The sequence below is a fragment of the Nycticebus coucang genome, chromosome 3 (assembly GCF_027406575.1).
Source record: "Nycticebus coucang isolate mNycCou1 chromosome 3, mNycCou1.pri, whole genome shotgun sequence".
NCBI lineage: Eukaryota > Metazoa > Chordata > Mammalia > Primates > Lorisidae > Nycticebus > Nycticebus coucang.
This window is the reverse complement of record NC_069782.1, coordinates 150,464,796-150,492,214: the sequence shown is the minus strand read 5'-3', so window position 1 is coordinate 150,492,214 and position 27,419 is coordinate 150,464,796. Positions and strand designations below refer to the sequence as shown.

Sequence of the window (27,419 nt, the reverse complement as noted above, 5' to 3'; positions counted from 1 at the left end):
TGTGTCTTAGTTTGCTTCTCCTTGAGAGAAAAAGAGACGCTGCAGATTAATAATAATGAAAATCTAATCCAAGTCAAGAGAGCCAGGTCATTTGAGGGAGAAGTGTCCTCACACCCACCTGGTTGTCCGAGGTGCTGTTCTCGTTGCCCATGTTGACTCAAGAAATGCCCAGTGTCCCTCAGAATTGTGTCAGAGGCGACTGGAAGAAACAAGAGGATATAAACGTCTGTGAAATGGAAGAAGAGCTGAGGCTTTTTCTGTCTGTTCATCTCCCCAAACTCAAAAGCCAGACGATGGGAAATGTTTATCTCTGCAGTCACGTCATGGAAAATCACTTTTGAAAGGTTTTCTTTTGTGATATGCCACCCAGACCTTCTTTCTCAATATGATGGTGTTTTCATTCCCCACCCTATGGCTGGCGGACATTTCTGAAAAAACGAGTTTGTCAGGGAGGCTTGATTTAGTGCCACTGTACACGTGTGTGTACACAAAGGGAGTGACGAAGGGGCCCGTGTGCCAAAGAGCCCGGGGGATGCCGCCTGCTGGAGTATTTTCTGTTTCTGATTGTGTTCAGTTTGGAAATTCAGAGTGTGGCTGGTGTCCCAGTGTTGGTGACAGCAGAGCTCGGTGTCTCACATCGGGAGGCGTGAAATCCACCGCGCTTCAACAACATATGGTTTTTATATTTTTTACTCTAAACACTTGTTTCAGCAAATCAGTTTCACTTCTGCACATATTTTTATGAAGGCAGAATGGTTTCCTTGCTGAGGAAAGGGGGTAGCTGGGGCCAGACAGGGAATAAATCACGTATGGCGGCTGAGTCAGCGGGAATCATTTCATGGGCTTACTTAGTGACATTGTTTATTAATGATCATCTTAATTAGGCTGCTTCCCACACAGTGCATGGGAAGCCCAGTGTGTTCACTGACGTGATCCAACAGAGTTCCATGAGATCACGTGACATGCAGGCCTAGGGGTGTTACCTTCGCTTTTTCTATATGGAGAAAGTCGGTGACAGAAACTTTAAAAATCATAGACTTTCAGAGCTATAGTTGTAGAGATTACCTGTCTGATCAAGGGCAAAAACTAAGGCTGGAGAAGGCAAGGAGACTGCCAAAGACCCAGTCTGGAGAGGCCAAAAGTTGGAAATAGACCTCAGCCTTCTACTTCAAGTTTTCTTCCATAGAAATATGGTTTTCATCATATTATTTCCTCAGAAAACCTAAAATTCACACATTGATTTGCTTCTTCATCCAACCAATATTGATTTTCTTTCAGTCTTAACCCTTTAATCAAAAGGATATGATTCCTTAGTCTCTTGTGCCTTTTGCTGTGGGAACACACACACACAATCACGTGCTCACTTCCAGAATGTAAACATCTCATGTATTTAAAGCTGATCACTTCAGTTTATTTTTAATGTTCATTTGGAAGATGGTTCCTCATTGGAAAACAATGTTGCAAGTTAGAATCATTATGAATTATTAACTTCCTTATATCTTCCAAGTTGACCCATATGAAATTAGAATTCCATATGGTTTAATCACATAGTATTAATTTGTGACACTCATTTACCACATTAAATTCAACAATTTTATTAAAAATCGGGGCATCTGAATTAGCTTTTTAAACAGACAAACAGGCTAAAAGGAATGACAAAACTCTGGGTGAAGTGTACTTTTCAAATCCCCTGAGGGAAATCCTGGCTGAGCCTGGAATCTTCTCCTGAGAACTCTGCCCCTACCACCCTCTCCAACTCTGCCTTCTACTTACGTTCAGTGTCTGGACTTGGAGACCGCAGGCCTGCAGAAAGTCTGCTTTTCATCAAGTGGACTTTCTCCTCCTCCATTCAGCATTGGGTGAGGTGTAAGCAGAAGCCCTGACCCATCTCAACCAGTTGGAAAAACAGCTTGTCTCCACCCTCACGCTGGTGCAAACCAGCTGCACTGCATACCTGGGCCGCGGTGGTGCAGGGCTGTGCAGGGCGCCCGAGATCAGACCAGCATTCCTGCCCATGGGGAGACAGCGGCTCCCAGGGCCTTTCACACAGGGATTTCCCCTGCTATTCCCTCAGCCCGGCTCCTTTCAGAAGAGGCTTAACCAAACTAAAACGGTCCCTGGGCTTGGATTGACTGTACCTAACTGTGCAGGCCTGTCCTGCACAAGGAGCCCCCAACCAAAACCACCGGCTTGCCCTTCACGCCTTAGAGCAGGGAACAAACCTTTCTTTCTAGTAAGGAGTCAAACACTCACAACACTTCCCATTTGCACCTGGGGAAATTCCACTGTAAATAATGTGGAAAGACAAAGAAAACTTATGGAAATTACGATGACGTGGCAATCTGGCACCTGTTTATGGAGTGTGCAGAATGCACTTACTGAGGAGTGGCTTGAGTTTCGACAAGTGAAGTCATAAAAAGCAGTAGATAGGCAGGCTTGCCTGCCCTGGGCGGAGGAAATCTTGGGGACCCAGATGGAACTGAGGGTTCCCACCTAGAGATCCTCCTGGCCAGTGGCCTCCCAGCCCCCAGAGTTCTTCCAATTATTACCTGTTGGTCATCCTTTGCATGAATGCAGCCACTTTTTTTCTTTCCTTTTCTTTTTTTGGTAGTGCAAAGCCCATCATTCAAATGATTCAAATGAAAGCCCTACACACTCTCCTCATCCCTAACATAAGGTATCACCACTCCAGGGCAACCAATTAGTATTTATTCATCAAAGGCTTCCTAGAGACCAGGTATCTTGCCAAGCTCAAAGGGACATTAAGAGCTCCTTGGAGATGTTTAAGAAAGCCAGGTGAGGAGAGGGAGCTTGAGGTCCCACTTTTGTTTCAAACAGAGGAGAAGGTGTACGCTTTGACAGATAACCAGACAAACAAAATGCAGCCTATCCATACAATGGAATATTATTCAGGCATAAAAAGGAAGCCAGGTATGGTGACACATACCTGCAATCCCAGCTACTCAGGAGGTATTGGTGGGAGGATTGCTTGAGTCTGGGAGCTCAAGACCAGCCTGGGAAACATAGCAAGACCCCCTCATGACAAAAATAAAATAAATAAGCTGGGGTTCTGGCATGCCCCTGACATCCCAGCCACCCAGGAGGCGAAGGCAGAAGGATTGCTTGCCCAGGAGTTCAGGGCTGCAGTGAGCTATGATTGTTTCACTGCTCTTCCACCTGGGTGATATGGCAAAACTACATCTCTTTTTTAAAAAAGCAAAAAGAAAAGGCATGAAGAGCTGACACATGCTAAAACTCAGATGAACCTTAAAAGCATTATTCTAAGTGAAGGAAACCAGACTCAGAAGATGTGATTCCATTAATACCAAGTATGTGAGGTAGGCAAATCTGTGGAGACAGAAAGCAGATTGGTGGTTGTCAGAGTCTGGGAAGAAAGGAGGCAACTGCTTCATGGGTATGTGGTTCTATTTTAGGGCAATGAAAATATTTTGGAACTAGAGAGAGGTGGTGGTTTCACATCATTGTGCCACCAAATTTCTCACTTTCAAGTGGCTAATTTTAAAGTTATGAAATTCTAAAATTTCACTTCAATTTTTAAAAGTGTGTTTGTTTCACTTCTTGGGGTTATATGTAAGACATGGTTTGAAAAAAGAATTCACTACTAGGGGAAAAAAGTTTGAAAACCTTTCTTTTGCATTTATTAACACTAGATTTCTTTCCCCACCCCCACTCTCAAACCTATAATCACAGGGAAATTTTTCTAAGGAAGATTATTAAGCAAAATAATAATCTTCCCTTTTGGGGGGAAAATTTTATTAAGCAAAATATCTTGCATGAGACAATTGGGAAGAGAGAAAAGTCTTCAACAGGTGGGCAAAGCAAGGTAAAAGCCCTGGCAAAGATTGTTGGGGGCCTAAACTCTTCCCCCTCCTCCACTCCCAGAACAAAAGGCCTACCTGGCCCCGCCCCAAGAGTTCCACTGAAATCTTCCAGCAACCTGTAGAATCTTCCACCTCCTGTGCCCAGTATAAAAACAACCATTCTCCGTGCAGCCACCATCTTTGCCCAGGTGGGTTTGAACCTCTCCTGGTCTCATCTCTGGGTACACTACCCAGCCCCCCCTTTTTTTTTTGTAGAGACAGAGTCTCACCTTATCGCCCTGGGTAGAGTGCCGTGGCCTCACACAACTCACAGCAGCCTCCAAATCCTTGGGCTTAGGCGATTCTCTTGACTCAGCCTCCCAAGTAGCTGGGACTATAGGCGCCTGCCACAACGCCCAGCTATTCTTTTTTTTTGTTGCAGTTTGGCCGGGGCTGGGTTTGAACCCGCCACCCTCAGCATATGGGGCCGGCGCCCTACCAGCTGAGCCACAGGCACCGCCCACTACCCAGCCCCTTTTGAAGACAAGTGGAAGAACCGGGCTTACTCCTAAGGTGAGGCAGAGGGAGGGTCAGAGGAGGGCCCAGCAAAACAGCAGAGGCACAGGCAGACTTTGTAGCGGGGATAGGGTGCGGGGCGTGGGGGTGGGGTGGGGGGTATGGGAGTGGGGTGGGGGGTATGGGGGATGGGGGGGTATGCACTGTTCCATTTTCAGTTGTGTACATTCCAGGATGTGTATTCCCTCCATAACCCCCCACCCCCCAGTCAACTCTTTGGCCCACAAATTCCTCGAGTGATTTGGGTTTGTATGGGAGTACGAATGCAGGAAGAGAGTCAGCTCTGAGCACAGACTAGAGAGCTGTATTGGTCAGCTCCGCTGCCATAACAGTACCATAGACGAGGGAGGGGGGCTTAAACAGCAGGTGTTTATCGTCTCACAGTTCTGGAGGCTCCAGCAGAGCCCCTCTCTTTGGCTGGTGGATGGCCATCTTCTCCCTGTGTCTTCACCCAGTCTTCCCCAGGCCCACCTGTATCCTAACCTCTTCCTGTAAGGACACACCAGTCACATTGGGTTAGGGCCCACACATAAAACCCCATCGTACCTTAATTTTCTCTTTGAAGAACTTATCTCAAAATACAGTCACAGTGTGAGGTTCTGGGGGTTAGTACTTTAAGATATGAATTTTGGGGAGACATAAGCAAAAATTGGAATTCTATAGAAGGAGAAATGTGGCATCAGAAGAGGCTAGGGGAAAATCTAAAGATGGGGATTTAGGGAAGGCTTTGGCTCAGAGTGGGGTGGCTCAAATCAACACAAGGGAGAAAGGCCCAGACTGTGCAGGGAATTTTTTTTTTATTTTTTATTAAATCATAACTGTATACATTGATATGATCATGGGGCATCAGGGAATTTTTTTTTTAACATTTGGGGCTGCTGGAGGGTAAAGTGCAAGGCATTTAAATAATGAGGCCACAGAGCAAATGGCCTTAGGACATAGAAACTGTGATGAAAGAAAAGAAAAGGATGCCTGGGGACAAAGGGGGCTGATGAGGACAGAGACAGAGCAGACAAGGAAGCCCCTCCCTCCACCACCTTGCCCAGGACCCTCTTGCAGACAGTTGTTCTTACATGCTGCTCCCTAAACAGGACTTGCACACATGCGCGCATGCGCTGGGCCCAGGGCCTTGACCAAGGGTGCTGCTCACAAGAGGCCATGGGCGTAGGAGCCAATCATTCCGCGCAGATCAGTTCTAAGGTGGCAAAGCAGGCCTCCTCCTGCCTGCCCTCCCACACGCTGGCTTCCAGTCTCCTCAGCTCCACCAAGAGCTCTCTTTGAGTTAGGGTCTGCTTTTATTATCATTACTATTACTGTCGCTGAGTCGTTCCTGTTAGCATTTAATGAGGACTCACCCTGCGCCAGGCACTGGGTTTAGTTTGGTAAGTAATTCTTGTAACAAACCCATGAGATCACACCCCTTGTTCTTCTGTAACAGCTAAAGGACAGAGGCTCCTGAAGTCACTATTTGGCCAAGGGACACATGTCCTATTGGTGGTGGGACCAGAATTCCATCCAGGACTCTGTTTCTAGCCCCCACCCCTTTTGTCCCACTGCATGAGGGGCTGTTTCCTGTGTCTTTCTGGACACACACGCTAGTAGCCCATAACAGGGCACCTATCTCTATGGATTCAACTCAATATACAGACTGACCACCTTCAAAAACCTAATTTATTGACATGCTGAGGGAACATTTGTCCCTCAGGAAAAAACTCCTATTAATCAAACTCATAGGATGTCACATACAAGACTATATAAAACCAGGATTGCCAATTTATTGACATGGAACATGAAATCTGGCTTTCAAGTAGACCACGACACTCCAGTTGGCCAGAGTTGCATTTTTCTCCCTAAGACGTGGTACGTGGTAGCTTGCACGATCAGAACCTGAGATGGGGCTGGTGGTATAAACTGGCTCCCAGCTACGGGGCCTGTGGTTACTACCCCTACAGGGATGTAACCCCAGTCGTGTCTCTGGAGTGCAAACAACTGAAATGACTCTGGCTGACTCACACAGAAAAGGAATTTCTGGGGAAGAAATTGGGTATTTCACATTATTTAGGGAAGTCTGGAGAACTAGGCCCAGATTGGGATGACCCTGAGGGTGGTCAGGCAGTGGGAACTACTCTCAGGTCATGTGAGGATGGTCTTGACTGGGCGACCCCCTCTGCTGCCTCAGTGGGACTGTTTGTATCACTGCTGGTGCACTGCTGTCCACTGGGCACAGATGCTATTACCAGCACTGCAGTGGCTGCTGGTCACTGGGCATCCTGTCTCACAGCTGTCCCACCACTGCTGGCCACTATTGGGCCCCCGAGGCTGCCACTACTGATGAGAAAGAGGACAAATAACTATACAGGAGCTGGGGCTCTGTCGCTTGTAATGACACAGTGACCGAGCACTGGGGTAGGGTCCAGATGTTCATGTGCCTCAGCCAGGACCCCCAACTATCAGTCTCTGTAACTCACCCTGTGAAGAACAGGAAGAAGACCAGCTGTCTTCCTTGCAACTGACCTGCTTTCCAGCTTTCCATTCCCCACGGATGGCTGAACACATGTGTACATGGGTTTACTTATTTCTTTCTGATGGCACCCTCACCTTGGAGGCAGTATAGGGTTGTGACTATGAACCAGAGCCCGAGCCCAGAGCATCACGCTGCAAACACCGACTCCGTCACTTGGTTGGTGTATAAACTCTGGCAAATCACTTAACCTCTCTGTGCTCAGCTTTGTCATCTCTAAAATGGGAGTCATAATAATGCCCACTTCACATGGCTGTGATGAGTTCATTTCTGTAAGGCTCTTGGAATAGATTAAGTACTTGATAAAACCGCTGACTATCATGTTATTATTGACAGTGGGTCTCTTTGGAGCTTCCAATAGGCAAATCCCTCAGTAAAAGAAAAAGCTTACATTGCCTTCTTTTTATGCCAACAGTAAAATCATGAATTCAGATGCCAGTATTTACAAAGAGATTGCATCTACGATAAAAGCACAGCAAACTGACTTGATAACGAGCAAAAACAAATGTCTGACTAAGAAAATTTATAACACAGGCCCAAACAGAAGAAAGTAAATGGTTTAAAAAGAACTTTTGACCAACCCATTTAAGTTGAAATATTTGCTGGGCCAAGATGACTGACACCTTGTTCCAATCCAGTTCCTCTAAGTAGCTAATCCTGAGTGTCAGATGTTAACGTACTTACTCAGTGTCCTTGGGGAAATGCAACTATACTTCTTTATAAATGAGCCATGATTTAGGCTTTTAATTAATTCAAGGTGGCTTGCCGCAAATGAGATTGAATTAACAAAGATTTATCCTACCCACTTGTCCTATGGGCAGTGTCTAAATAGCCAGGTAAAATGGAACCCTTCCCTCAACTTAATCTTAAATCAACCTGAATTTTAGGAATAAAAGATTAATTCATTTATTTCTTGTTTAAAAGACAGTTGTTTGAGAAAAATATTATTTTCCAACTGACATATTGCTGTCATAGTATCAAAGCCACAACAGACCCTGAACCTGAGCCAGGACAGTTTTTGATTCATTAATTCACTTATTAGTGTATCACATAAATACTGAGCTCTTTTTATATGTGTCAAGCATTGTTAGCCGATCACATTCTCTTTAATACATCAGTAAAGCTATAGGGTAGGGTTTATTTTTTGTTCATTCATAGATGAACCATCAAAGCCCATAAAGTACACATTTAAGTGCACAATGTGATGCTACTGCCTGGGGAATATTCTTGAAAAGAGTTCAAAGGTAATCTCTCATCCTTTTCTCTTGTTCACTTAGTACTAGACAACGCATGGGTTTTCTAGCTGTTGGCAGCCAAGGCTGGTTGGGAAGGTCCCAGCTTATGAGACCTCCCCACCCCCCTATCCCACCTCCTTGACTGGGGAAAAGGCTAGAAGGTCCCAGTTGGGGCCAGGTGACTAATCACTGTGGTTGAGGCAGCCTGGCAGAGCTGGGTAGACAGAACCATGGCTGGGAAAAGCCACGAGCATAACTGGGCACACGGGGCCTGGGGCAGGACAGAGAGAAGGGCGGCTATGCAGAAGCCACACGCAGGCTGATCCTGCAGAGGATGGTACTTGGAACCCAGATTGTGACATCCAGACAAGGCTATGCCCCATTTTACATGGTGTTGGGGTTGGGGAAGTGCAGGGAGCTGAGAATCAAAGTCAAGATATAGGTCACACTTCATTGACAATGAGCCTCAGAGAGGTTTTGCAACTTCCCTGACGTCTCCCCTCCCACTGCTCCGCGAGAACAGCCTGGCAGTCATCTACTGGGAATGGTCAATATATTATTAAACACTCACATCAAGTTTTCTATTAGAGTTTTTGTTCTCTATTGAAAAAATTCTTTTTTTTTTTTTTTTTTTTTTTGTTGCAGTTTGGCCGGGGCTGGGTTTGAACCTGCCACCCTCAGCATATGGGGCCGGCGCCCTACTCACTGAGCCACAGGCGCCGCCCGAAAAAATTCTTTTCTTGAATATGATAGAAATGTATCTCTTTTAGAAAATTAAAAAATTCTGATTTTTCTCTTGAATAATTTAGATTGTTAGTGCTGGAAGAAACTTGAAAATTTTTCCTGGCTTCAAAACCTTTTTCAGGTAAGGAAGCTGAGGACGAGAGAGTGGAGATGATTTGCCCACCATCCCAGAAGTCACACAGGCTTGTCCCCACAGCCTCCTTGTCTCCACTGACCCTTCTAGGATCCAGAGCTGTTTTGCCAGACCAGACCAGCAAGCTCACCTCAGAACCACATTTCCTGCCTTGCACCGCTCCCCAGCCCCAGAGGCCTCCAGCAGCTGGGTCCTGTACCAGTGGAGGACACAGTCTAGGTTACATCGAGGGTGAGCTCAAGTTCACCTGACCCAGCAGCTCCTTTGGCAGCTTGACAGAGCTGGCCACCTAAGCCAGCTGCTATTTGCATTTGCACAGATGGCCCAGTCCCTGTCCCAGGGCCCACAGGAGATCTCAGCTCCTTTCCCCAGTGACGGAACTCATTGCTCTAACTCTCTACTTTGCACAGCTGAGCATGGAGCTACTTATAGCTCCGTTATCATGTTCCTGTTTGAATACAAACAGCTGTAGCCCAGCAAAGAGATTTATTAAGGGAGGCTGTTTGCTTTCTGCTTGGCAAAGGACTTTCATAGCACCAAGGACCTGGCTGCTCTGTAAGGTTTGAGTGAAAGGATGACTCTCTCCTCTCCCTCACACCTTCCCCATAGGCCTTGTCCTCTTTTCCTTTACCTCTGAGGCCACATAGAGATTTTGATGTGAAAAGTCCAGTTGGGTAGAACATAAGGGCTGTTCTCATGACCAGTGATCAGAAGCAAGACTGACACCCCCCTCTGCTGGGGAGGAGCCACACCACTTACTGTATCTCTGCTCCTTAGTTCCAACACCCCCTTGTTCAGATGCAATGGCCTCTTCAAACCCATTTCTGCTTTGCCAACTGCTCCCTGAGAGGCTCTCAGGAGGAGTCAAAGGTCAGAGGTGGGAGAAGGATGGAGAACACACTGCTTCTCAGACCACTGCTCTACCTGGACATCAGCAGTTCCCTCCCTCAGCAGCAGGGGCCCACTTTCCCAGTCTCACGAACTCCTGCAGAGTTAGGCACACCTGCTCCTTCACAGACACCAGCCCTGGCCAGCTGGAGTCCCCTCCCCAGAGCTCTACAGTTCCCAAGCTTCTACCTTTTAATAATTCCAACTTCTTCTCTTTGTTTTCCCAGGCTTAAGGGTAAATACCAGGAAGGCCTGATGTCATTTGGAAATTGTTTTCTTTCGTTGTAGTGCAAAGGCCCCTTTATCTCCCCCCAGAATCTTCACTAAAATGTACTATGCTGTACTCATGATGCCTGCTGAGATTTGTTTTGCTTTGCTTTGGGGCTGGGGGCAAGGGGTAGAACTTGGAGAAGGGGCCAAGCTTCCTTCACCTCAAGTTGATACAAAACTGAGACTGCATAAAGAGGGAGGAGCCTGCAGCAGAGGAGACCAGGGTGTTCCCCAAATCTTGGTAATTTGAAAAAACTTAGGGTGGTCTTTGGAGATTCATTCACTGGATATGAACTTGAGCATGAGACAAGGAGATCCCAGTTAATATCTGGGTAAACTTAAAACCCACTAAAACAATCTTAGGATGAAATATCATCTTGTTTCCCACCCTTCCCTCCCCTCCCCCAGCCCCCCTGCATATAACAATAACATATCAAGAACACTCCCCCAGGCCTACAACATCATATTTAATGGCCTTTTAGTGGACACTAAGTTGTTTCCGAGTGTTATCTGTTTAAAGACACACAACTTATTTTTTTTTTTAAATACTCCCTTTGGAAGCTGTGCACTGATGTCACCTCCTAGTCTACCCTTCAAAGCACTTTTTTTCTTTTTAAACTTTATTTATTTATTTGCAGTTTTTGGCCAGGGCCGGGTTTGAACCCGCCACCTCCGGCATATGGGGCCGGCGCCCCTCTCCTCTGAGCCACAGGTGCTGCCCGACAACTTATTTTTTTATAGTTTGTCTCTGCCTGGGATGGTTCAGGAGGATGCAGAGAGAAATAGGTGAAGGTCAGTTTCCACCTGCCCTTGGTTCAGTCAAAAAGGAAGGTGTTGTGGCTTGGTGCCTGTGGCTCAAGCAGCTAAGGCACCAGCCACATACACCTGAGCTGGTGGGTTCAAATCCAGCCTGGGCCCGCCAAAAAACAATGACGGCTGCAACCCCAAAATAGCCAGGCGTTGTGGTGGGCGCCTGTAGTCCCAGCTACTTGGGAGGCAGAGGCAGGAGAATCGCTTGAACCCAGGAGTTGGAGGTTGTTATGAGCTGTGATGCCACAGCATTCTACCCAGGGTGACAGCTTGAGGTTCTGTCTCAACAACAACAACAACAAAAAAGGAAGGTGTTGAAACCAGTGCACTGTGGATAGGGAGGTGGACTTATAGGCCAGATCAGCTGGACAGGGTCAGTACAGAGCAACAATGAGACACCACAAGCGTTAGGGGCATGGGGCAGACAGAGGGCTGGGTGGAGAGGGAAGTGCAGCCAGGTGGATGAGAACACAGGATGTGTTGGGTGAATGACAGGAACATAGGGCCAGGTAGACAGGGACACAGGGCTGGGTGCACAAGAGTACAGGGCCTAGTGGACAGCGACACAGGGCCAGGTGGGCAGGGTCATGGGACCAGGTAGACAGGGACACATTATGGTTGGCAGTGTGGCTGAAGGAGGTGGAAGGGGCTGTAGCCAACCTGAAGACAGAGGATAGCTCTGCAGCCCTGTGCTGTCTTTTAGTGAGGAGATTGGGGTAATTATGTCCTAGGATGTTTGGGATGGATCCTAAAGGATCTAGCTCATCAGCTAGAACGTGGTTCTTTGGAGACAGTGGCCAGGTACTTTGGTAGTGTTGCTTTCCAAGTTAAGGAACTTCTAAACCAGAACCTGGGATAATCATGGAACCCCTGGGTCTGCTTGAATACTTCTAGTGGTGGGAAACTCAATACTTCATAAGCATCTGATCTGGAGAGAGGATCTAGATCTCTTGGTAGTTACCAGAGCCCTCCCATGATTCTGTGAGATATTCCCCCAGGGCTCTGAACAACAATGACATCACTAAGTGTGGTCTTGGTGAAGGTCAATGGTGAGGCCCTAGGATCAAGCCAGTCTGGCTGACTTTATGGACTATCATCTTAGATTGGGCCCCTAATCCCTGCCCAAAGGCCAACCCAAATTTGTCTTGTTCTGAGACTGCATGAAATCAGCATATTCCCTCATTTTCATGGCTGGTTAGTGGTGGCTGAGAGTTAGCCAGCCTACAGCCGACCACAGACCTGTGAGGGATCTCAGCTCAGACCAAGAGAACCATCCAGAGGAGTGGGTTCAAGTTGCCAACCCACACAATCAAAAGCTAAATACAGGGTTCTTATTTTAAACCACCAAGTTTGGGGGCTGTTTGTTATGCAGCAAAAGCTAACTGACAAGATTTCCCCAGAGTCTCCATTTAATTTTCCTTCACACCAGCCTGCACCCACCTCTGGCTGGTCACCATGAAGAGCTGAGCAATGGATCACAAAGGATGCCACGTGAGAGAGGACTTAGGGCTGGGCCCAACCCCTCTCCACTGCTGAATGGCCATTTAAAAGCATGGAACCATCAGCGTCATCTTGGCCTATCCCAGACTGTCGTTGGCCTCAGAGAAAGCACCCTCATCCCTGGGATGAGGATCTGAGCTCCCTGCTCTGGAATAGCAAAATGGAACATGATGTGCATATTCATGTGCAGAAAGAGTCCCTTCTGCTAGAACAGATACTGGATGACACATTCAAATATAAGGTTCGCCTTAATCACAATGCCTATACGGTCTGTCTCTGCAGATGAGATTAGCAAAAACCACACTTCTCATGAAAACAAGCTGTTGTAACCCACAGAAACTCAGACCTCAGTTTGGATCTGAAGGCTGAACTGTGCTGTCATTTTTGGAAATCCAATACAGCATCTATATCATTGAGAACTGTGGGCAGGGAGGATGTTTCAGTGCAAACAGTGTTCAGAGATCCTGAGAGAAGAGATGGTGTCGTGCCAGCTACATGTGAGCCAAGAAGATCACTGCCGATGAGACGTGTGTTAAGCAAAACTAAGAAACTGAAGAGGTCTCCTTCTACATGACATCATAGGGCTTTACAAATGCAATTATTAGGCCTCGGAGAGAGTTAACATCAGGCAATTTTCTTATTTAAATAGAAAACAGCTTTTTAAAACCTCTGTTCCACAGACAAGCTTATTGTAAATTTATCCTTAAAAAGCTGAGGACAGGCGGCGCCTGTGGCTCAAAGGAGTAGGGCGCTGGCCCCATATGCCAGAGGTGGCGGGTTCAAACCCAGTCGCAGCCAAAAACTGCCAAAAAAAAAAAAAGCTGAGGACAATAATAACTATTATGTAATTTAAATGCCCATATTATATAGAACTTTGTTAGGACCAATCGAACTCTATACTTCTCCCCAGGGAGAACAAAAAGAAAGCCTTAATCATTTTTGCATGTTTTTAAATTAGCTTTTGGGGTAGAAATAACAGAGGCATCCTGGCCATCTGCCCTCCAATATTTCATCCCACAGTGCTAGCAAGCAGTGAGGAGGGAAAACAAATGCACAAAAGACAGGCCTTCTGTAACCTGAAGACGGAATAAAAACAGAGCAGTTTGGCCAGGCATGGCGGCTCCTGCCTGTAATTCTAGCACTTTGGGAGGTTGAGGCAGAAGGACCAGCCTGAACAAGAGCTAGACTCCATCTCTACAAAATATACAAAATGTAGCCAAGTGTGGGGGTGGCCACCTGTGGTCCTGGCTACTTGGGAGGCTGAGGGAGGAGGATGGCTTGAGCCCAAGAAGCAGAGGCTGCAGTGAACTATGATGGTGCCACTGCTCTCCAGCCTGGGCGACAAAGCAAGATCCAGTCTCAAAGTAAACAAACAAACAAAAACCAGACAAGTTTAAGCACTCTTTATAACAATTGTGAGTAAAAAGAGGGAAGTTGGAAAATCCTGGATTTTTCCCATGCTTCCCTCCCACCCTACCATTGTGTTTGTAGAGAGCAAAGGCAGACGGAAAAACTGGAAAAGACAGAAGGGAGCTTGGGAAAGGAACCTAAATCAGTCCAGAATATTGCCAGAAGCGAAATTGACCCAGAGTAAGAAAATTCCTCAAAAACCATCTGCGCAGGTCACAGCCAGGACTTACTAGACAGGGATTCAAAGCCCGGAGAATTTAAAGGGACAGGCATAATTTAAAGGGCAACCTGCACAATGCTCTGTTTCTGGGGAAGGAAAAAAGGCAAACACAATAGGAGAAGCACCCTGTGTCCCTGGGTGTCTGTGTCTGTCCATTTTCTGTTGCTATAACAGAATGCCACACACTGGATAATTTATAATATAAAGTTTATCTCCCACAGTTCTGGAGGCTGAGCAGTCCAAAGTTGAGGGACATCTTGCACGGGGGCAGGGGTGCTTTCTGCAGAGTTCAATGACTCAGGGCATCACATGGTGAGGGGGATAGAACATTCCAGACTGGCTTTTATACCAGATCCACTTTCTTGATGACTAACTCCCATGATGACCCATTAATCCAGGAATGGATTAATCCTTTCATGAGAACAGAGCCCTTGTGGCCCCCTCACCTCTTAAAATCCCCACCTCTTAATACGGTTACATTGGGGATTAAGTTTCAACATAAGTTTTGGAAGACACAAACATTCAGACCATGGCAGTGTTGAATGGGGAATTCTGCAGGAAAAAAAAAATTTAGAGTCCTACAAGAAGCAAAGAGAACCACAAAATCAGAAATGCTCTAGCACCCCAGCACCAGAAAGGTGGCCTCCACGCAGACAGAATAGGTTATTCTGGAAAACATTTCAATGCAATAAAATGGGCAAGAGGGCCAGGCACAGTGGCTCATGCCTATAATCCTAGCTCTCTGGGAGGCTTGGGAAGATTGTTTGAGCTCAGGAGCTTGAGACCAGCCTGAGTAAGAGTGAGACCCCATCTCTAGTAAAAATAGTTAAAAAAAAAAAAAAAAACTAGCCTGGTGTGTGGTGGGTGCCTATAGTCCTAGCTACTGGGAAGGCTAAGGCAGGAGGATAACTCAAGCCCAAGAGTTTGATGTTGTGAGCTGTGATGATTCCATAGCACTCTACCCAGGGCAACAAAATGAGAGTTTGTCTAAAAAAAAAAAAAAAAAGAAAGAAAAGAAAAGGGCGAGGGGAAGGAAAGTCTACAAATCCATCCAGAGCCATTGAAAAAAAAAACAGGTGATGGTAAGCGGTATTTTACACACATCATTTGGGGAAATTTGTCCTCACACTCTAACACCATTTGTGAGGCAGAACAAAATTGTAAGTCAGACTTAGGCTGCAAAAAAAAAAAAAAAAAAAAAAAATTGTAAGTCAGCACTCCAAGCAGAATTAAGTGTTCTCAAATAAGCATTTCAGCATATGTAAAATACTTTGAATCAAAAATGCAAATAGAAATGAGCAAAAATCAGGGAGGAATAAAAAGACCGCCAGTTGAACTCAGAAAAGAAATATGTAAAAAAAGGAAAAATTATCTTAGAAATAAAGAAATTGCAAGGCATCCACCACAGAATAAATCAAATAAAAACGGAATAAAAGGCAATGAAGAAAATCGGGAAGGCAATGAAGAGGATGAGAAATAACGTACATAAATAAATAAATAGAATCAGAGAGAAAGTAAAAAAAAGCCCCAATATGGGAGTATTTGAAGTTGTGGCCTTTGGGGTGGTGATTAGGTCATGAGGGCTACTCCCTCATGAAAGGGACAGTGACCTTAGAAGAGATGAGGGAAATGGTCCCTTTCTCTGTCATGTGAGGATACAGTAAGCAGGTGGCCGCCTGCAAGCCAGGAAGAGGGCCGCACCAGCCCAAGAACATTGATCTTGGCATTTCCAGCCTCCAGAACTGTGAGAGAGAACTGTCTGTTGTTTATGTCACCAATCTATGGTATTGTGCTAAGGTAGCCAGACTGACTAAGATGATGACCTATAAAGCAAAAAGGAAAGTAACACCAGGAGTGGTGACGCATGCCTGTAATCCCAGCACTCTGGGAGGCCAAGGCAGGTAGATTGCCTGAGCTCAGGAGTTTGAGACCAGCCTGAGCTAGAGCAAGACCCTATCTCTAAAAATAGCCAGGTGCTGGCAGGCTCCTGTAGTCCCAGCTACTGGAAAGGTTGAGGCAAGAGGATCACTTGAGCCCAAGAGTTTAAGGTTGCCACAGCACTCTACCCAGGGTGACAGAGTGAGATTCCATTTCAAAAAAAAAAAAAAAAGGGTGGCACCTGTGGCTCAAAGGAGTAGGGCGCCGGCCCCATATGGAGGTGGCGGGTTCAAACCCAGCCCGAGCCATAAATTGCAAAAAAAAAAAATCAAAAGGGAAAGTAATCTATATGTTAATGCACAGATGACCCAGAGGTTGGAATTAGCAAAGACTTAAAAATAAGTCTTTTAGAACCAGGTGTGCCTGTAGTCCCAGCTACTCAGGAGGCTGAGGTAGAAGGGTCACGTGACTTGAATCCAGGCGTTCAAGATCAGCCTGGGCAACATACAACATAGTGAGACCTCATCTCTAAAAAAAAAAAAAAATTCTTACAGACATGACAAAAACGAAGTATAGAAAAAGGTAGGTATAATGATAGAAGATACAGAAAATTTCTGGAGGTTATATGTGGTGAAGGGTATAGGAGAAATATGGAAACTCTTGGGTAAGAAATGGAAAAATGCCTTAAGAGCTATATTAACCAAATGGACTTTATGGATCTTGTCTAGATATTGATCTAAATGAATCAACTGTTTTTCAAAAATGAGATAATCAGAAATATTTGAACACTGACAAGATTTTTTTTTTTTTTTTGAGAGTCTCACTATGTCGCTCTCAGTAGAGTTCTATGGCGTCATAGCTCACGGCAACCTCAAACTCTTGGACTTAAGCCATTCTCTTGCCTCAGCCTCCCAAGTAGCTGGGACCACAGACACCTGCCACAATGCCTGGCTATTTTTTGGTTGCAGTTGTCATTGTTTAGCAGGCCCTGGCTGGGCTTGAACTTGCCAGCCTCAGTGTAGTGCCCAGCACCCTACTCACTGAGCTACGGGCACTGCCCACTGACAAGATTCTTAATATTAGGGAATTATTGTTTATTTTTTAGATATGATAAGGAACTGTGCTTCTTCCCATACAAAAGGATCCTCGTCTTTTAGAGATACATACTTAAATATTACTGATTGAACGCTGGGAATATTTGCTTAAAACAATCCAGCGATGGAGAGAAGAAGGGAGATATTACTAGAAAGTGGAGTAGTCAGTGAAGTAGAGGAAGATTTACCATATGTAGGTAATTGCTAAAACCAGTAATGGGCACATGAGGATGCTTGCAATGTTCTCTCTACTTTTGCGTATGTTTGAAAAGTCCATAATAAAATATTAAGAAAGAGCAAGAGGGTGAGTGGGAGGGAAGAAAATAAATCTTTCCTCACTCATTTGTGACTAGGGCCCAATCCTGGCTGAGCCAGTCTCTGGCCTGTGGACCAGGGGCTTTGGAATTAGGTTATCCCTGCCTAAGCAAGTTATCAAGCAACCCACCACTAATTTAGGCTGCTAAAGTAAGCTTTTTTTTGAGACAGTCTTACTATGTCACCTTCAGTAGAGTGCCATGGCAGGTCACAGCAACCTCAAACTCTTGAGCTTAAGTGATTCTCTTGCCTCAGCCTCCTGAATAGCTGGGACTTCAGGCGCCTGCCACAACGCCTGGCTATTTTTTTGTTGCAGTTGTCATTGTTGTTTAGCTGGCCCTGGTGAGGTTTGAACCCGCCAGCCTCTTGCTGCATGTGGCCAGCGCTGTAACCACTGTGCTACTGGGGCTGAGCCAGTAAGTTAGTGTTGATCTGCATTTTCCAAATGAAATTTCCTGTTGCACTTTAGACGTGGGACCCAGTACCTCCAAAGGACCTCTAAGTCCCACTGCTGCTTCCTGGATCCTGGCTTAGCCCTTCTCCCTCATCCATGCTGGTCTGACCATCTGACCACTACTCCTGGTCCTAGAATTGCAGCCCAAGGACCAATCTTGCCATGAATGAACGAATCTTCTAAAGGATAACTTCCTAAATTCGATGCTACTCAGATGTGCCCATCTGACCAAAGGTCTGGAACTAATGACTTGTCATCCCTGGGCTTATCATCCCTCATTCTTTATCTAGCCGCCTCCAAGGCCAGCATCTGTTTACATGGAGGGCCACTTCCCACACCTGTCACCCTGAGTCTCCTTGTTTACACTGCATGAGAAGGAACCATTTGCTGTGAAGCAGACTGCCATTGGGGAGGGGAGGCACACCCAGCAAACACCAGACAGCAAACCTTCCACCAGGCAGCGCGGACAATCACATCACCAAATGCTCTTCAAACAACTGGGACACAGGAGATGATGATCTTGTGACCCACTGGGATTTAAGAGTTGGTTGTCTCATCTGTTTGCTATGAAATACGAGATGCAAACTCACTTTGTTAGATTCTAACTTGAACCTCATTGTCGGTTTCAGCAGCAGCAAGTTCCTAGGAATGATTTTCTGAATGACCAAAATTGAACACAGAACCACATTTTTCCAGATCGGAGAGTCAGCTACAAAATCACATAATTACATCTGCTCAAAATGAAAATCGTGGCCGCACTTAGAAATGACCACTCCAGCTTCCCACACATCCATACCCTCCAAAGTTTTTCACCAGTAAATGAGCCAGAAAGAAATCCATCTTTTAGCACCGAGTCTTGCAACTCAGGATTTATTAAGAAGCAGAAGCAGCTATTCTGAAGAGGGTAGAGCTTGGATATTGCTTTGGAGCCCCGGGATGCTCAGAGACAACCAAATTTTGTCATTCCTGAACTTTGTGTAAGCGGCCCTCTAGTTTTCTTTGCTCAAATAAGCTCAGCCAGTGTTGCTGGGTTTAATTTCGTTACAGTTCTTTGGCACCAATTCTAGGCAAGGAACTCTGCTGAGCCTGTTCCCTGCCTTGAGTGTGGGGCGGAATTTCACCTTTTTAGGTTACAAACTCAGACAAGTCACTCACTGTTGCACCTCTCCCCACCGTGTCGATTTTAAACACCTTATTAATAACATTTATGAAACGTTGGCAGGGCGGCGACTATCTGGAGTTGTTCCTGCTAAACACGGGCTTGTCATAAGATTGGAACAAACTTGACCCTGTGGGCTAGGATTATACAAGCACATCGAGAGCCACCTCTTCTAAACTCAGCTGAATGAAGAACCCCAGGACCAGGGTCCCACTGGGTTGTCCGGTGACCCACACAGGGTACACATGAACCTTCTCATGTTGGCTTCCGGGGCAATGTCTGCTGCTGCCTCCATGTCACCACCTGAAACCTCGGCCCCATACCCTGACTTTGGGCTGGGAAGGGACCACCTGTGCTCAGATGAGCAAATCTCCCCTGGACTCTTGGCTTTCTTGGGAATCAGAGCGTTGGGCTGGGTGGGCATTAGACTGAGTTTGGTTTCCCACTGGCCAATCTTCCATGGCCTCCTTGGCTGTACTTGTCCTAGCTCTCTCCTTTCCCTGTTAGCCACCAGGGCTGTCCCCTACCCCACCAAGTCCTTGGCCATTAAGCACACACCCATGCATGCAGCTGGTAAGCCCATCATGCCCCTCAGCTTTCACGTCTCTGCTCCGTGAAAGCACACACAGGAAGAGTGACTTTTGAGGGCCTGCCTTCACTCTTTACCCTGAAAACCACCTGCTCCTCCTGCTGCCCCCTCCTCCCACTCCCCTACTGACCGCAGGGTCTCAGCCCACCACAACAACTCTCCTAGCCCTGCTAATTGAACCTGCTAATAGATTCTGGTTTCAACTGGGCCAATCAGGTTTATTCTTTTGATATTTGACTGCAGCCCTAGAAGCCCATCAAGGGAGGCCCTCGTCACTAGGCAATGAGGACCTGAGGCCCTGTTCAGTGGCAGAGAAGCCCAGAGCTCTTGCATGTGCGTGGGGAGGGGCCAGGCCAGGAGTTCCACAGAGGAGACGGGTCCACTTCAGACAGAAAGGAGCGGGGGCTGCTGAGGAGCAGGGTGCAAGAGCTGCTGCAGCCCAGAGCAATGCCTGCTCACAACTGTCCCCCTCTGAGTGGATTTCTGTTTCTTGCAGCCAAACATTCCCTCATTGAGGCCATATTCAGAAGTTGCCCGTGACCCCCAGACTCTGGCCTTGTCTCAGTTGTCATCCTCCTTCAGCATCTCTGCAGCACCTGACCTTGCCCCACCTGCCTCCTCCAGCCTCTTTCCACCTGTGACTTTTCTACCAAGTGCTGCACGACCTTGCTCTCTTCTTCCTCCTGTGGTGCCTCCTCTCACCCTCTCAGAGGTGAGCATCAGGATTTGGCCTTCTCCTTGGATAGTCCATTGATTTATTTCCATACATCCCCTTATTGCTGGGGTCCCCAACCTCCTGGGGTACTCGTCCATGGCTTATTAGGAACCAGGCTGGACAGCCGGAGGTGAGCGGCAGGGGAGTGAGCAAAGCTTCACCTGTATGGACAGCCTCTCCCCATCACCCCATCGCCGCCTGAGCACCACCAACTGTCACATCAGTGATGGCACTAGATTCCCACAGGAGCGCAAACCTACTGTAAACTGCGCTTGGGAAGGATCTGGGCGGCACGCTCCTTGTGAGAATCTAATGCCTGATGATCTGAGGAGCAAATGTAATGCACTCGAATCATCTTGACACCACACCCCCTCACTCCTGTCTTCCATGAAACTGGTCCCTGGTGCCAAAACAATTTGGGACCACTGGTCTATTGGTCTGAGAGAGATGTTAAATCTAGAAGGTCAGCCCTTCTCTTCCTCCCCTCAGCTGCATTTTTAACTCTCTCTCACCTTCTTGAAAATGTAAATTTGCACCCCCACCCCGCAGCCAACCTCTCCTTTGCCTTTCCCACAGTTAGAGGGCCTGGGACCATTTCTGGTGCTTCTGCTCCCCTAGGTGATTCCCTGCTCAGCATCTGCACCCCCTCCCAAGCTAGGAGCTCTATGAGGGCAGGGATTGTGTCAGCCTGGGGTTCAGCCACACTTTCTGTCCCTGGGGTCACTTCAAAGTGCTTGCTTAGAGAAATAAAAAAACCCGAAAGTCACCTTAGATGCTGCCCCCCATTTTATTCCTCTTGCCTCTCTATACACAAGTGCACTCCAAGCCTTCTCTGGGCTCCTTCCTCCCAGCATCTCTTCCACTGTCCCTTCCTCTCTGTTCCCTTTGCTTTGGGGCCAGACCCTGATCTCCCCTCAGCAGTGACTGCAGAAGCGAACGGGTCTCCGTGCTTGCAGTTCAAACCTGACAAGCAGAATTCTGGCAGATGGTGGCAGTGGAGCTTTTACATCTCCCAAGTCCCCTCAGATAAACAGAGCAGCTAGAGACCCTAAAACCTACGAACAACATTTACAAAAGACGCTCGAAGCTTCCTAGTGTTGGCGTCTGTGCAGGAGGAAGCAACAGGCCACTGTCACCCGGACCTGAAAGCAAGAGCCCTGGAGAGCCCACAGGTGTTGGCTGGACAGGTCGTGGGCGACTGGAAGCAGCAGGCCGAAGTGGGAGGGATGTTGCCCCTACACACACACTCAGAAGCTGCTATCACACGACAGATCGGTGTCAGTGGGATAGAGAATTTCAGTCTGTGTGCTTCTGCCTCATGGAGCATCATATAAAACAGTGTACACACATTCTCTCTCTCTCTCCCTCTGTGTCCTACCTACCAACTCAACCCAGAAACACAGCTTTTGTCAAGATCACATGGCACCTTGAGTTGGCATCAAAAACAGGCCTGAGGAGGTCTGTTTAGAGTTTAGAGCAGTGGTTTTCAACCTGTGGGTCGTGACCCCTTTTTAACAATGAAAATACATTGTGGCATTAGGAAGGTTGAGAACCACTGGTCTAGAGCAATACCTGTGCAAACACAATCACAAGTTTTAAAATAACTTTTTCCAACAGCGTTATGGCATGTAAGGGCCTTAGGGACTTTCTCTCCTAAACCACTCTCCTGCCGAGTCATAAACACTTGCTGGTAACAATCTGCACCGTGCAGAATCATAACAGAGGCCAGAAGAAAGCCCAGTAATCGTCCAGTCCAGTCCCTCATTTTACAAATAAAGAGTCTAAAGTCTAGATTTAATGGGCCGCATTCTACCAAAAGTAACCAGTAACATATTAGAAAGAAAAAGGTGCAGTTCACTTGGCCTAAGAGACGACGGGTGAGGGGGAGGTACAGATGTGCCTTTAATTCACTTTATAAGGAAAGAAAGAAAGAGAAATGCAACCGTCCCTCTAATCTCAGCAACCAAACCGGTTTAAAGCCGCATGTTGATCAAAGAAACAAGCTATCAGTCTGAGACGGACTTACCCAGTGTCCTCCTAGCACAGACAGCAGAGAGGGGGACGAGGCCCTCTCTCCTGAGGTCACTGTTCTCCACTGCCCTCCGCCTGCAGTCTGTCTTCCCCAGGATCACATGAAATTGTTCTATAAATGTGTATTGGCTTAAGGTTGGGAACGCTGGCCTGTGAGGCAGTGGCGTGTAAGCAATCTGACCCAGGCCAGGAGGCAGCTTTCCAGAAGACTGTGCAGCCGGGAGGGAAAGGGTAACAGGGAGAGACAACCTGCAGGCACCCCGGTCTCCAGCTCTCTAGAATTTTTCTGACTCTGAGATTATATGGAATCCGAAGCCAGGGACAGCTATTTTATGCTTCAATTTAATTTGCTTGGAGCAGTTCTATATTTTTGGCTGGAATTAGCCACTTTGCAAAAGAAAGCAGCCTTAAAAAAAAAAAAAGCAATAAAATTAATAGTGCTTCTGGTAAACAAAAACAGGTCATTACCAACCTCTGCTGACCTCATAGAGTTGAGGAGTCCTTTTCGCAAATGCCAATACGTTCTCTTCAGAAAGCAGTTACTGTTAGAACAAGTTACCTAAAATTCCATCAGCATTTAATTAAAGGTACAACTATACAATGGAAAACTAAGCAAATGGTAGAAAGGGTGTGGAGCTCTTTATGTACCAACACTTTTCCAAGATACCGCAATGAAAAAAAATTAAGGTACAGAACAGTACGTATACTATGCTATTATTTATGTAAAAAAAAGAAAAAGGTATAAATTTAGTGCATATAGCACATTGTATATGGCATATAAAGCCTGTGATCTAAATATACCTTACAATATACTATATTACATAGATGAATCTGGAAATTCGCTCAAGAAACTAGGGACAATGGCTAGCCTAGGGAACAGGGAAAGAGGACTGTTGTCTTCTCTCATTTTTTTTCCCCTAGTCTAGGAATTTTACCTCATGTGGATATGGTCATTCTCCAAGTAAAATTTAAAAGTTACTCCCATTTTCATCAGAAATATCTGATTTTCAAATGATTCTACTATTCAGAGTGCTGATTTCAACTGACTGTGACTCCTTTTATTCACATATTTGAGAGTGTTGATTGGGTGGCCTTCTTTAAGAAGATAAAGTTTTATAATGACTAAAACCCTGTAAAGCCAAAGGGCCTCCCAGAGAATTGTGAACGAAGGGTCTTAAGGTTGGATTTTTAGTCCTGATTCTTCCACTTTATAGCAGTGACTTGGGTCAATTGCCCAAACCCTAAACGCCTCCCACACCCCACTTTCTTCATGGGCCCAGCATGACCTGAACAGGAGGATACTTATAAAAACTCTCCAAAAATGGAAAATCCCTACTCAGGAATTGACTTGTTAGGGCAATCACATTTTGTAACTTTTTTGAAGTTCTTGAGTACTTCAACATTTAAGCCAAATTTTCCTGTAGGAACACGCGTAGAGGTAAAGGCAATATCCTCAGAGAGCCCATACCTACAACCACTGTGGTTTATTTTCACCTTAGCACTCTTTTAGCTCTTAAAAACCCGAAGTTTTTAAAATTTTCTCAGCTTCACCCCTCATATTATACAGACTGCTTTTTTCCAAATAAACAGCCCAGCAAACTGTGATGGGCTGTTTGGGGGCCTCCTTCATGGCTTTGCTGCATATTTAACTTTTGTTTCTACTTTATTAATCCAGAACAGTTTTCTCATACTCCCACTGATACCCAACACATAGTCATTGGGCAAAATTTCTTTGTGATATAAAAGAGTTTGTAATTACACTAAAATCACCAGCCAAAGTTCTAAGACCTATAAACAACAGTGTGTTTCCCACAATCCCGATGAAAACCTGCAGATGTCTCTGTTCACCACCATACGGCAATAGTGTGTGGGGTTTCTGTGAATAGCATTCGTTCAAATGATTCTTGACCAAGACATTAATTAATTAACAAAAGCAAAACTTTTTTTTTTCTAATTTGGGGGGATTTGAAGTAGTTCAAGATTTGCTCATAAAGTCATATTTTCTTAATTTTTTTTATTTGATGTAACTTCATTTTTGCCCCATTGAAATTCACATAAACACAGCCTTTCTGCAAATTACTTGCATATGGCAGAGGACACAAAGAAAACAGAGCATCTCCCAGGCACTGCTTAGAACTGCTGATTATTTGAAAGTTCTGAGGGGAAAATACATTCCAAGTAATCTCTAATGACAGTAAACAGGTGGATTTATTAAAAAATATATAACTATTTAAGGTTCAATATCACCATATACAGTTGGGGGGAGGATCTCCTATTACTGAAGCAGACAGAATATACAAATTTAACTCCTTTCCTTCAGGAAACTTCTTTAAAGTGATATCAAAGAATATTTTTATTTTAAAAGTTGTTTGGAGACAATAACGTAGTGGACTGGAGTGGACAAGAGCTGACAAGAGCTGTCTGCATATTAGGTGGATGATGTAAGCAGGTGGGAGGGCTGGAGATTGAGGGCTCATGGCAGAGGAGGCTCAGCCTAGACTGGCGGGAGGTGCGGAGGGGAAGGAAGGGTCTTCAGCCCCTAAAGACCCTACAGACCCAGGCTGGGCTCAGAAACCTCAGCCACAATGGAAGGAGCAGAACTTGGGACTGAAAATTAAAGTAGGTCTAAGTGGTGCCTACTCTTTGCCCCACACCAGTGCCTGCCAACCAGGCAAAATCGAAACCAAAAATTTTTCCTATACTCTAAATTTAAAAATTCAGCAGGTCAAAGGTCAACTGAATAAAACATCTCAGAAAATAGAATTAAAGGAAGATTTTAAAAATGAAAAAAATAGTAGCGGCTTGGAGAATCAATCCCTGAGGTTCCCTCACCCGAAGGAGATGCAGATATAAAGCAGACGTGTAGGAGGAAGAAAGCACCGAGAAAGTGATGCAGGAATACTTCCCAAAGGTGAAAGAGGGGACTCTCCAGTTAGAAGGCGCCCACGAGGTGCTGAGCACAGTAAATAAAATCTCCCCCACAGTTCCATGACTGGCTGGCTCAGCTAGATGGCTCTCACCTGGGCGGACGGTGCTCTCCTGTGGAAGCTTGTTTGGGCTGAACATTCAAAACGGGTTACAAATGTGGCTGGCAGGTGATACAGGTTTCAGCTGGAAGTTCGTCTGTGGCCCGACAAGGCCTCTGCAGGTGTCTGGAGCTTCTCATAACATGGTGGATGGGTTCCAAGAGGAATTATTTCAACAAGAGATTGGAGCTGCCAATCTCTTATGTTCTGGATCTAGAAACCAGCTTTGTGTCATTTCTGCTGTATTTTATTGGTCAGATAGTCACATGTCCCAGATTAAGAGGGAGGAGAGATAGATGCTGCCTCTCAATGGGAAGAGTGTCAGAGAATGGAGTCCGTCTTTAATCCACCACCTATCCTAAATGTTTCTAGAAAACAAAACAAAACAATTTATGGAGGGGTCCAGAATGTGCCACACTGGCATAAGGATATTTTAAGTGAATCGAAGACACTAGAGAATCAACAAAAGCAAGAAAAGACTTTCTCTGAACTCCCTTTATCTGCCTAAAAGCAGATACTCCAAAAAAAGAAAAAAAGAACTCAACTGTCATAAATCCCCTCCCTAGGACTTCCATCAACAAGGGAAGATTGACTTTCATCAGAGAGAACAGATTAGAAATTAGCACCACACCTAGAAAGACAGAACCGCAAACTCCCCTGGATTCTCCCGAGGGCCCATTCATCTCTCTATAACTTTGTTTTCTCTCCCAGAAGTGGCCCTTCACCCCCCTTTACTAAGATAGGACATAAGCTTTCACGTTTCACCACTCTTTGGGGTATACACGTCATTCTATGATGCCCCTAAGCACATACAATTAAAAATTAATAATTTTGTATGTCTTTTTCCCTATGAATTTGCATGTTGTCAGTTTAATTTATAGTCCTCCCCGGCGCCAGCCACTGAACCCAAGAAGATATAGGAGAAGACTTTCCTAACCTATATAGCTTTCAAAGGAATAAGAATCAGAACCCAACTCATTTGCTAGCACTCTCCCCTTCCACACCTCACTCTGGCTGCATGTGTCTTCCTGAAGTTTTTTTGTTTTAGACAGAGTCTCAAGCCGTCACCCTGGGTAGAGTGCTGTGATGTCGTAGCTCACAGCAACCTCCAATGCTTGGGCTTAAGCAATCCTCTTGCCTCGGTTTTTTGGGGTTTTTTTTCTGTTTTTAGTAGAGACAGTGTCTCCTTTTGCTCAGGCTCGAACTTGTGAGCTCAAGGTATCCACCCGCTTGGGCCTCCCAGTGTGCTAGGATTACAGGTGTTTCTTTCTTGTTTGTTTGTTTATTATCTTGTAAGAGTAGGGACTTGGTCTTTTTCATCATTGCACAGACAGTCCTGAACCTTCAAGGGTTTGACTTACAATTTACTGTAAGACGGTGTGAAAGCAAATACACATTCAGTGAAAATTACACTGTGACTATCCATACAACCATTCTGTTGTTTTTATTTTTTTTTTTACTTTGGTACAGTATTCAATAAATTATATGAGATCTTCAATGTTTTATTATAAAATATGCTTTGTGTGAAATGATTTTGCCCAGCTGTAGGCTAATGTAAATGTCCTGAGCAAGTTTAAGGTAGGCTAGGCTGAGCTATGATGTTTGGTAGGTTAGGTATATTGAATGCATTTTCAACTTACAGTGTTTTTGACTTCCGATGGGCTTATTGGGATATAACCCCATCATAACTTCAGCATCTCTCTCTCCAGTGCCTACAGCACTCCTGGAATGTTACTTGAGAATGTTGAATCAGAATCCATTTCAAGCAGATAAGGGAACAATTTCTTTCTTTCTTTCTTTTTTTTTTTTGTAGAGACAGAGTCTCATTTTATCACCCTCAATAGAGTACCGTGGCCTCACAGCTCACAGCAACCTCCAACTCCTGGGCTTTGGCGATTCTCTTGCCTCAGCCTCCTGAGTAGCTGGGACTACAGGCGCCTGCCACAAAGCACAGCTATTTTTTTTGTTGCAGTTTGGCCAGGGCTGGGTTAGGGCGGTGCCCTACCCACTGAGCCACAGGTGCCGCCCAG

At 45.7% G+C, this 27,419-nt stretch overlaps 1 protein-coding gene across 11 annotated transcripts in view; it reads right to left on the bottom strand.

Annotated features, from left to right (window-relative positions):
* The window catches only part of TACC2 (transforming acidic coiled-coil containing protein 2), a 219,412-nt gene extending 196,971 nt beyond the window's left edge, over positions 1-22,441 (bottom strand). For 8 of the 11 annotated variants that reach the window (XM_053583975.1, XM_053583977.1, XM_053583972.1 and 5 more), the window contains exon 1: positions 119-195. In XM_053583975.1, coding sequence (XP_053439950.1) covers positions 119-151 — 33 coding nt within the window. In that variant the 5' untranslated portion in view covers positions 152-195. Of the gene's footprint in view, positions 1-118; positions 319-22,358 lie in introns of those variants that run through there. The other 3 variants (XM_053583970.1, XM_053583974.1, XM_053583971.1) reach the window with 2 other exon arrangements.
* Between the last annotated feature and the right edge of the window lie 4,978 nt (positions 22,442-27,419).